We start from the raw sequence: 12,466 nt of genomic DNA, 5'->3' as shown, positions 1-12,466 counted from the left end.
AAAATAAATTTTAAAAATAAATAAATAAATAATTTTTTAAAAGGCTGAGGATGTGGCTCAGTGGTTAAGCACCCCTCCGTTCAACCCCTGGGACGAAAAATAAAAAAGAAAGACAACATTGTGAAAGTATCACAATAGCTGTAAAGGAAACTAGTTGAATCATGATAAAATTTGAATGTGGATAGTGGATTCCATACTAGTATTATATCAAATTAAATGTCCTGGTTTTAGTGTTATGGTTATTATTTGTGAAAAGGGGACATAATTTCTTCAACTTACAAATGGTTCAGAAAAGAAATATGCACAGGACTGAGGTATAGCTCAGTGATAAAGTACTTGCCTAGCATGCACAAAAACCCTGGGTTCAATCCCCAGCAACACACACACACACACACACATACATACATACATACACACACACACAATCTTGAGAGAATGATAAAAGCAAGTGGAACAAAACATCTATATCTGGTGAATCTGCATAAAGGATAATAGGAATTCCTTGTAATAATTATAAAATTTGAAATTACTGCAAAACAAAAATCATTTTTAAAGCCCCATAATAAGATACCAACACCAAAATGGCTAAAAATTTTTTAAAAACTGAAAATAATAACTACTTATGAGAATGTGGAGCAATTAGAACTTTTATGCACTGTAATAGGAATACAAAGTTGTTAAAAAACACTTTGGAAAACAGTTTATAAGTGTCTACTAAAGTTAAACATATACCTACCCCATTACATGGCAAGTTGAGTACTAGGTCAATACCCAAAAGAAATGAATGACATATGTCTCTAAAAACACCATACAAAAATATTCAATTTCTGAGTGCAGTGGCACACTCCTGTAATCCCAGCGACTCACAAGGCTGAGGCAGGAGGATCAGTTTGAGGCCAGCCTCAGCCAATTTAGCCAGGCCCTGACTCAAAAACTACAAAGGAGGGATATAGCTTAGTGGTAAAGTGCCCCTGGGTTCAATCTCCGATACCAAGCAAATAAAGGAAGAGGAAGAGGAAGAAGAAAATCCTAAAGAATATTCAACAGAAGCTTTATTGAATTTTTATACTATAAAACTGGAAACAAAACGTCTTCCAGTCATGTAAAGAATTTTATGAAACATTCTGCATTCATTTTCATAAGATAGTATACAGAAAAAGAACAAATAAGTACTACCCGTAAAACATGGAAAAAAATCCCACCATCACAATGTTAAGAGACAAGTCAGACAAAAGAAAACATACTGTCTTATCTATAATCATTTTTTTAATCAAGTACAATAGAAAAAAATTATCTCTGGTGACAGAAATTAGAATAGTGGTTACTTGGGGGTACAAAGAGGACAGTGTTGACAGAGAAGTGATGAGGGATTCTTCTCAGGTGAGAGAAGCATTCTGTATCTTAAATTAGGTGACAGCTGAAAGATTTTATATATTTATATGTATGTATGTATATATATATATATATATATATATATATATATATATATATATATATAAGAATTCAATCTATATGCTTACATATGCACACTTTAATATACAGATGGTCAGTAAAACTGAGCAAAAAATAAAAAATTACCTTCCACAGACTCATAATTCAGCCTGTATACAAATAATATATTGGTTTAGGGTAAAAAATGTCAAAAAGATCAAAACCAACAAGGAGTCTCATTAAAATAAATTTTGAACTCACATAGTATCCACTGCCTATATCAAATCAACTAAAGTCATATAATGCCACTATTACATTATCAGAACTCAATGCAAAATTAAATTTCAGATGTAAGACTTCTCTAAATGATATATTAGAAATATACACAGGGAAAATATATCTGTCTACTAATATGGGTGTATTCCAGAAGTTAAATCAATATTCTCTTCATTTCTTCTTTTTTTTTTCACTCCATAACACCTAGTATTTCCACTGCAGATAACTAACAAGCCATCTACTACTACTTTTCCAGTAAGAGAATGGAACCAAAATAAGGCCCTGTTCTCAACAAAAGCAACATTTTGATTGTGGTCCAAACATTCTATGCTTACCAGTGTACTCAAATCACTAAGTTTATATTATTCCCAAATGAAGCATATAAAAATTGCTTCCTTAACATGGCAAGGTCTATTGGCACCAAAATTCTAATAAATAATATACTAATTGCCCTGGTATGTTTGTTCTAAAGCTTTCAGCGTGTGAAAGCTACACTAAAAGCTTTAGGGCAAATATTTCCTTTCAAGAACAGCTGCAACTTTTCTTAGATCAATGTGTTAGTGACACCTAGTGTCAATTTGAAGTATAAGCAAAGCTTCAAGAAAACAAAAATGCTAACTTTTGTAACTAAAATACACTGTTTCACACAACTTCCATCTTCCACATGCTGCAATGAATACATTTGCATGACTTAATATGAAATATGGATTATTTAAAAAGAATAAAAGAATCCCAAGAGCTGGGTGCAATGATGCATGACCATAATCCCAGCAATCAGGGAGACCTGAAGCAGGAGAATCACAAGTTGTATGCCAGACAGGACAATTAAACAGGACTCTATGTCAAAAAAAAAAAACATGTAGGGGAGAGGGGACATGGGGAGGTGACGTGGTGGCAAAGCACCCCTGGGTTCAATACACAGGACAAAAAAAAAAACCCTCAGAAAATTTACAGTTAAGACTTATGCATTTGGCTGGGCATGGTGGTGCACAATCGCAAACACAGTGATTCGGAGGCTGAAGCCAGAGGGCTGTAAATTCGAGGCTAGCCTCAGTAACTTACTGAGACCCTGTCTCAAAAGAAATAAAAAAAGGACTAGGAATGTACCTCAGAAGTAAAGTGCTCCAAGTTTAAATCCCCTGTTCAAAAATAAATAAATAAAACAATAATTAAAAAGAAAAAAAAAAAAAGATTTGTATATTTGGGTTGTGTGTTTGCAGCTCAGTAACACAGCACTTGCTTAGCATGGGTGAAGCTCTGGGTACAATCCCCACAAAGCCAAAATAAAATTTTTGTTAATTTAGTATAAATTTTACTTAGTAAACACTAACCAAATAATGAACTCTAATGAATGATACACATGCAAAGGTAGTTAGGAGCAAGCATGCCAATGTTTGCATTTACTTTAAATACACTAAGATAAATATGAGATAAAGCAAGCATAATAAAATGTAATAAAGAATGCAACCTAGGTAGTGGGTATTCATGTTTTCATGACAAAATTATTTCAATTTTGCTCTGTGTTCAAAATTTTAGAAGTATTTACAGTGGTGAGAAAGCCTCAGCCCACCACTATGTCAGCCCTTAGACATCTCTCTCTACTCCTCACCTTGCCCACATTGCTCCACCTAAACAGCTTCCTCGTTATTCTTGAATATCTGAAGTATAGTCCCACTACAATGTTCAACCTGGTTTTGAATGCTCCTCCTTCAGATACCCATATGGATATTTCTTCTTCTGTACCTCTGTTGTACTGGATATTTGAGAGCCTGCCCAAGACCATCCTACATAAAATAAGAACCCAGAGCAACAAAAACCACCTACCTACAGTGGAAATTCCACAAGAATGGCTTTGTTTGCTCAGTGTTGTTTTCCCAGAACCTTCAACAGTCTGACATGTGATGAGCAATCAATAAATCTTTACTAAGTGAATGAATTAATAAGTAAATAGGGTAAACATAAATGACATGGCTTTGCAAGAATGCAATTTGGTAAATATAACAAGAGCCTTACTTATATTGATCTCTCCAAATTACATGATCATAAAGATACTTATTTCATATTCTTAAAAATAAGAAATTTAAAAAATATAAATCAATGTTTCAGTATAAAGAAATTTTCCACCTCAGAGCTTCTGACTAGTACTTATTGTTTTAATCTGACCCTGACTGAATCTTATTCTTGAGTTCATGCCACTTCCTTATCTAGTCTCATGCTTCTCTTCATATTTCAATTTAAGCTGTAAATTAATTTGTTCCTATTTAAATTTCTCTGTCCTACTAGCTTCACGACCAAAAGACCACATCTATTGTGCTTTAACTATATATCCCAAACCTGTGTTGTATAAATGAACAAATACATGGATTTAAATCTTCATAGATCATGGGACCAAGTTAATCAATGTAAATCAATGTCTAAATTGAGAGAAGAGCTAAGCATGATGGCAGAGGCCTATAAACCCAACTACTCCAGAAGCTAAGACAGGAGGTTCACAAGTTCAAGGCCAACCTGGACAACTTAGCAAGACCCTATCTCAAAACAAAAAACTATAAGGGCTGGGGAATGTCACTTAATGCTAAAGCACCTTAGGGTTTAATTCCCATTAAGGAAAAAATAATAATAATAAAATAAATTTTTCCCAGAGTATGTTTATTCTCTTAATTGAAAGCTCACAGTTGTATTAAACCAACAAACAGTTGCTGTGGATTTAGCTCAGTGTGAGCACCTGCCTAGCATCCATGATGCCTGGGTTCAATCCCTAGCATGCCAAAAAAAAATTAAATTAACATCAACCAATGGGAGCCCTTTACACACATTAGAAGCAAAAACTACTATGGTTTAAACAGGTTTTGACTTCCAGCTTTCCCACACTTACTGAAAAGCAGCATGTATGATTTAGCATGGGCAAAGAGTCACGAGAGGAATTTTTTCTAGGTTGACCAACGTAAAACTCCCCAATATCCAGCAAATGATTAGAAAAAGTGACTGACTGGTGGTAAGTGTAGATAAAGCAATGGCTAACAGTCACCAAAGTCTACAAAAGATAATTAAGAAGGCAGGGGAAAAAAAGCTAATTATGAATATTTAAAGGTATTTTACAAATGAAAACAAAAACTAAACTACCTGACTTCTGCTATCACATTTGGGAAGTAATGAATCATAGCTTTTAGGTCATAGGCTTTGAATTTGAACTCAGCTAATCTTTAACTTCTAGTTCCAACTTTTACAAGCACTGTGAACTTACCACCTACGAAAGAAGGTAATTTCTACCTGGTAGTATACATCAGCTGGGATAATGTGTATATAAATCTCTATACTGAGAGCTCAATCAATACACCAGAATAAGCTTTTTTTCCCAGGATAAGCTTATTTGCCTCCTAATTCATGAAACAGTACTTAAAGAATATACTACTATAATAGTATAAAACTAGTCAAAAGAAAATTCCATCAAGAAAAGATTATTCAAGCCCCTCAAAACACAATCTTAGCATAAGGAGGAATGAAGAACTTTAAATTGTTCAGAAATAAATACAAGTTAACTTTAAAACTATTAAAAGTAACACCTGTAATTACAACCAAACAAGTAGGCAGTTAAAGCAACCTAAGTCCCACCAAAGGAATGTGCTCAATCCAGTCAGCACCCCTAATCACACAAGACTCGAACTTCTTGTTAAAGCTATAGCTTCCTTTTTGTCTTCAACTCTGTCAACAAACAGCATATGGAGCAAATGAAATCTCTATTAATAAATAAACACCTCCTTTACAAAATCCTTTCCTCTAATCATGACCAAGAAGTATTGGTAAGTTTAAAAAAAAAAAAACTGCCAGATCTTGAGTCTTTTGTCTACACCTTTTAAATATGTTTTTAGGGCAGTGGTAGTGTGCTTGCCTAGCATTGGGTTTGATTCTCAGCACCACATATAAAATAATAATAATCATCATCATCATCATCATCATCCATAAACAACTAAAAAAATTTTAAATATTTTTTTAGTTGTAGATGGACAGAATACCTTTATCTTATTTACTTCTTTTTATGTGGTGCTGAGGATAAAATCCAGTGATGTGTGAGGCAAGCACTCTGCCACTGAGCCACAATCCCAGACTCTGTCTACACCTTTGGCATACTTAAATTATCTAAAAAACATTGCAGGGCCTTGCAAAACAACTAATAGCAAAAGAGGGGAAGGGGGTAAAGCTCAGCAGTAGAGCACTTGCATAACATGTTTAAGATCCTCAGCTGGAGGAGGAGGAGGAGGAGGATTCTGTGCCTTTACAACATAAAGCCAATCTTTTAAAAAAAAAAAAAACCCTAAACCATATGACAACTATTGATAAGAATAAAGGGCCAGGCATGGTGGCACATGCCTATAATTCCAGCAGCTCAGGAGGCTGAGGCAGGAGGATTGTGAGCTGAATGTCAGCCTCAGCAACTTAGCAAAGCCCTAAGCAACTCAGCGAGACCCTTTTCCTAAACAAAACATTAAAAAGGGCTAGAGATGTGGCTCAATGGTTAAGCACCCCTGGGTTCAATCCCCAGTACTATTAAAAAAAATGTGTGTGCGTATATATATATATATATATGAATGATTTATGAATAATTAGAATAAAGGACGAAAAGGTAATCACAAGTGATTTATGAAGTAATAATTTTTTAACTGAAAATGTTAAAGAATTATGTAGTCAATGTGATTGTTATATACTAATCCCTATGGCATTAAGGCCAAATTCTATAGTGAAAAGCATCTTAATGTCTATTAAATATAAGGTAATATGTTTACTTATAAATCTTCTAGGAAGAAACCATAATTCCCCAAAAAAACTAACTTTTTAAATAGGAAAAATTTCACACACACACACACACACACACACACACTAACACACAGTGTCAAGCAAGTTTGGTAACTACATTTATTAAAGATATGAATTCAAATTTTATTGGCCAAAAGTCTCGAGCAGCAAAAGAATTGCACAACAGATTCACCCATCTAATGGGGACATATAATATTTAGGTCATGCCAAACATATAACATATGGAAGACATATGAGATAAGCCAAAATACATGGTCCTTACTACATCTCACTGAGCTGTGTTGCTCCCCAGTCTCTCCCACTTTTACATTTTACTTTTTGTCATGCTAGAACACACACACAACTCAGCAGGCAAACCAGGATCATTATTTTGCAGTGTAAAATATTTACCAAAATACAAATGGAAGCCAGGCATAGTAGCACACACCTATAATCCCTGTGCCTTTGGAGGCTGAGGCAGGAGGATCACAAGTTCAAAGCCAACCTCAGCAACTTAGCGAAACTCTCTCAAAAAATAAATAAATAAAAGGGCTGAGGATGTGGCTTAGTGGTAGAGCACCCCTGGTTCAATCTCCAGTACAAAAAAAAAAAGCCATAAACTCCTGCTCAGATTTCATCAAAAGGAATTTTTCCTACATAGATACCCAGATATAGAGAACAACCTTTGTGCAAGTTCACTACCTCATTGTTTTAGTATGAAAAATATGGACACTTAAAGTATTTTCATCAATAAGGAACAAGTCATTAGAGAATATTCAAATAACAGAATTATTATGTACCTATAAAAGTCTGTGTAGGGGATGGGGTAGAGTGCTTGCCTGGCATGCATGAGGACCTGCATTTAATGATTCCCTAGCATCCAATTAAGAAAAATTGTCAATGAAGAAGTTCTCTAAATACTGACATTATGAATAAAAACAGTAAGATTCAGAACAAAAATGAAAGAAATATATTATATCTATTTTATTTATATAAAATATAGCTGTAAGAATACATCACAAATTACAATTCCTTGTTGCCTCAGGTTAGGGGAAATAGAGGATCAGAGCAGAAAGAAATTTGTTGACACTTTTCTACCTATTGAATTTTGTACCATGTCAAGTTTTAACTGATGCAAAATGTATTTATGTATGTATGTATTATGGTAACAGAGATTGAACGCAGGGGTACTTAACTACTGAGCCACATTCTCAACCCTTTTTTTTTTTCATTTTATTTATTTATTTTTGGTACTGAGAATTTAATACAAGGGTGCCTGACCACTGAGCCACATCCCCGGCCCTTTTTGTTTTTTATTTTGAGACAGGGTCTCAAAGTTGCTTAAGCCAGCATTAAGTTGCTGAAACTGGTTCTAGAACTTAAAATTCTCCTGCCTCAGCCTCCCAAGCACTGAAAAAAATATGTATTTTTTTGTTTTGTTTTGTTTTTTAACTTTTTTTAGTTGTAGATGGACACAATATCTGTATTTTATTTATTTATTTTTATGTGGTGCTGAGGATTGAACCCAGTGCCTCACACATGTGAAGCAAGCGCTATACCACTGAGCTACAACCCCAGTCCTTTTTTTTTTGATAACAAGGTACCTTTGGGTTCAGTCGACTCCAAGGGTGCCTAACCACTGAGAAACACTTTTTCACTTTTTTAAATTTTGAGACAGGGTCTTGCTAAGTTACCTAAAGCCTCACTAACTTGCCAAAGCTGGCTTCAAACATGTGATCCTCCTGCCTCAGCCTCCTGAGATGCTGGGATTACAGGCATACAGCACTGTCCCCAGTATTAATATACTTTTTTTTTTTAAGAGAGAGAGAGAAAGAGAGAGAGAGACAGAATTTTTTAATATTTATTTTTTAGTTTTCAGTGGACACAACATCTTTATTTTATTTTTATGTGGTGCTGAGGATCGAACCCAGCACCCTGCACATGCCAGGCAAGCGCACCACCACTTGAGCCACATCCCCAGCCCCAATAAATATACTTTTAATGGTTGCTAATTTTTAAAAAATAATAAAACCCCACCTAGCATGGAAATACATGCCTGTAATTCCAGCTACTTGGGAGACTGAGGCAGAAGGATCAAAAATTTGATTGCTAGTCTTAGCAACTTTTAGTCTTATCAACTTGGTAAGATTGTCTCAAATAAAAATTGAGACAGTTGAAAAGCATTAGACTTGCATGCTTGAGGCCTTGGGTTTAATCCCCAGCACTGCAAAAAAGAAAAAAAAGAAAAAAATTTCCACAAGCCTCAGTTTATTCTTGAGCATAGCAGGACAAATAATAAATAATAATAATCCCTTCCTAATAAGGTACCAAGAAGAAAAATGAGATCTTGCATTTGATTTGCACTCTATTAACCATTTAGAGTATCTTTGATATGCCACTTGCTCCTCATTCCTAATTCCTTGTATTACATTGTACAAATGACAATGTCTTGGAAACTGCTTGTAAAATAAATGGATGAGACCTTAATAAAAGTATAAAATTACCTCCATATAAGCTAACATGCTGTGATGTTTTGTTTTGGGGATTCAACCACCTGCATACTTACAGGGATGCTCCAGACCTGCATTCCATCACTGTAGCCAATCATAACCAGCAGTGGTGGCTCATTCCCAGTGCTATGTATTTCATGAAATTCCAGATTTCTTGATGTATCTGCAGTAGAATTAAGAAAACACAATTAAACAATATAAATCTAGAAAACAACTGTAATGTTATTAATGTGATAATTATTTAAATTTTCTAATTCAAGAACAAGCAGAAGTAAATAGAGTACATTATTTATTTATTTATACACTGGGGATTGAATCCAGAGGTGCTTTACAACTGAGCTACATTCATTTTTTATTTTGAGACAGGTTCTCACTAAGTTGCTTAGGCCTTGCTAAATTGTTGAGGCAGTCCTCAAATTTATGATCCTCCTACTTCAGCCTCCAGAGTTGCTGGGATTACAGGCGTCCATCATGACCAGTCAGAAGGCACTATTTAAAAAACAATGAACAAGGGTTGGGGCTGTAACTCAATACTTGCCTAGCATGTGTGAGGTACTCAGTTCGATCCTCAGCACCACAGGAAAAAATAAATAAATAAAAGCATTCTGTCCATTTACAACTACAAAAAAAATTTTTTTAAAGAAAATAATGAACAAGAAGTTAAAATTGGAAAACCAGAAGGTTGTTTTTTTTTGTTTTGTTTTGTTTTTCTATTTCAGTACTGGGTATTGAACCCAGGGCCTCACGTAAGCTATACAAACCCTCTTCTATTGAACTGTATCCCCAGTCTTGTTTACTTTGGGGACAGAGTCTCCCTAAATTGCCCAGGCTGACCTTGAACTTGGGGTTCTCCTACCTTAGGCTCCAGACTCCCTATGATTATAGACTTGCAACACCAGGCCTGCCCTGTAGTGACCATTGCTAATTTTTAAAAAATAATAAAACCGGGGCTGGGGATATGGCTCAAGTGGTAGCGCGCTCGCCTGGCATGCGTGCGGCCCGGGTTCGATTCTCAGCACCACATACAAACAAAGATGTTGTGCCCGCCGATAACTAAAAAATAAATATTAAAAAAAATTCTCTCTCTCTCTCTTTAAAAAAAAAATAATAATAAAGCTTTAAAAAATAAATTAATAAAATAATAAAACCCCACCTAGCATGGTAGTACATGCCTGTAATTCCAGCTAGTTGGGAGACTTAACCATTATCATTCCACAGATAAAGTCTTTCACTACACAAACTGGAAATCTCATGTTGCCAAAGACCTATTTATACCTGAACTATTTTCTTCTCATTCCGAGCAATTACAGTTGTCTTTCTTTTGGTCTAAAGTAAATCCATCCATTGAGCTTTGAATCCCAAAGCAAATTCTACTGCTCCATTCCTTATTACATTAAAATGAAGAATTTCTGTTAATCATAAGCCACTGTCATCAGAAGAATGAAAAGGCAAATCCCAGTTTAGAAGAAGAGCACCCACAATGATTCACCAAGAACATAAGATTAAACCTTAAAATCAGGGCACAGGGGCATCACAGTAATCCCAAATACTTAGAAGGTCAAGATGGGAGGATTGAAAGTTCAAGAGCTGCCTTGGCAACTAAGGAAGATCTAGTCTCAAAATTTAAAAACAATTGTTAAAAGTGCTGGGGACGTGGCTCATCGGGAGAGTGCTGCCTGTGAAGGACAAAGACCTGGGTTCAATCCCCAGTACTGCAAAAAAAATTAAAAATAAAATAAAAAATTTAAAAAGAAAGTTCTCTAACACATTCTAATCTCCACAAAGCAAAAAAAAAAAATATTTCCCAAGAAAGAAAGTTGATAAGAGTATATAATATGAGATAGGTATTATTAAATGAAAGTTATAGAGTGTCATTGTTTTGGACTAAGCTCCTTCTCTAGCCCCCAACAGCTTCGACTTAACACCAAAGTGGAGTCATTCATACTACCATTCACAATACCAAAACAGAACTCCTATCTGATCACACTGGCATGCAGGAGAGAGAGAGATAATGGCCAAATTCCCCAAACAGGCCAGTTTCAGTTGGTATGAAAATAAAGTTCCCTATCCTTTAATCCTTATTAAAAAAAATCAACCTGAAATAACCTGATGTTAATCAATTATTTTCTATTGTTCTATTACCCCATTCCAACTTACAAGGAAAGTAACTTTGAAGTGATCAATTCCTTTTTTGCTGTTTTTGCTTTCTTCAACCCTTTTGTCTATAAAACCAACTTCCTCTGCTCCACCCACTTAAATGTTTATTCTGTTTTGTGGAATAAAGTATTGTCTGATTCTAGAATCAAAAAAATAAAGCCAACTGGGCTGAGGACATAACTCAGGGTAGATGCTTGCTTAGCATGCATGAGGACCAGGGTTTGATCCCCATACTACAAAAACTAAAATAAAATAATAAAGCCAACTTACACTGTTAACCTAAATTATTATAATGTTGTTTGTTACAAATATTAATAATGAAGGAAAAAAAGAGAAAGACAAGTCATATTCTAATAAGGAAGGAATCCAATAGAAAATCATAAAAAGAATAAAATTAAAAATATAATAAGATTTCAAAGAGATGGGGTTGGGGAAGCACTTCCCTAGCAAGCACAAGGCCCTGGATTTGACTACCAGTAACATTAATAGTGTGCACTATCTCATACACACATAGACACACACACACACACACACACACACACACATACACACACACACACATACAGCAGACTGGAGTTTAATACTAATTTCGGTTATTTGAATGTTCCAAAATAAAAAAGCATTTCTAAAAATATTTGTCATTGATATCATAAATTATCATCCATAAGTGTTTTGTTATTCACAAAGAAGGGCCAAGAAGTTGATATCATGTGAAAGAACAAGCTAATAGAATTCAAAATTAAGTAAACTCAGTCTCTAAAAGTGACTTTCATCCTTTCTCATCCTGAACCATAGCTCCACAAGGAAAATAAGGCAAAACTTACTAAGTCTTAGAGGATAAAGCAACCCAAAGAATAGGAGAAAATGTTTACAATTCATATATCTGATAAGGAATTGATAAACAGCATATACAGAGAACACTGGGGGAAATTTTCAAAAATGGGCAAAGGACTTCAATAGACATTTCTACAGATATAGTAGTATCCTCATAGCTGCCTAAAACCACAGACAGTAAAAAAAAAAAATACCAATAATTTATTTTCCAAATTAACTAAGCATTTATCATGTACTGTGGTCATACTGCTATTTGCAATATGAGACCAAAATTAATAAAAAATTTTTCTTCTGCAAAATTTCACACATAGATTCATTCTTAGCAATTTCGGCATACCTTTTTCTTCCCTTATTAACTCAAGATCTTTCACTTAAAGGAAGCAGTTTATGGCTTCTCTTTTGCCTCTCTAAATTGCCAGCATCACTACTCTTGCTTATTGGGACATTAGTTAAGTAAAATAAAAGTT

At 34.8% G+C, this 12,466-nt stretch overlaps 1 protein-coding gene across 9 annotated transcripts in view; it reads right to left on the bottom strand.

Annotated features, from left to right (window-relative positions):
* The window catches only part of Bcas3 (BCAS3 microtubule associated cell migration factor), a 575,514-nt gene that overhangs the window by 544,950 nt on the left and 18,098 nt on the right, over positions 1 to 12,466 (bottom strand). For all 9 annotated transcript variants that reach the window (XR_011705010.1, XR_011705011.1, XM_071603381.1 and 6 more), the window contains exon 5: positions 9,065 to 9,171. Coding sequence is in view for 7 of the 9 variants with exons in the window: in XM_071603381.1 (XP_071459482.1) it covers positions 9,065 to 9,171 (107 nt within the window). In the remaining 2 variants the exon portion in view is untranslated. The remainder of the gene's footprint in view (positions 1 to 9,064; positions 9,172 to 12,466) is intronic.

This window comes from Marmota flaviventris, chromosome 17 (assembly GCF_047511675.1).
Source record: "Marmota flaviventris isolate mMarFla1 chromosome 17, mMarFla1.hap1, whole genome shotgun sequence".
Classification (NCBI taxonomy): Eukaryota; Metazoa; Chordata; class Mammalia; order Rodentia; family Sciuridae; genus Marmota; species Marmota flaviventris.
This window is presented reverse-complemented; position numbering and strand designations above follow the sequence as displayed.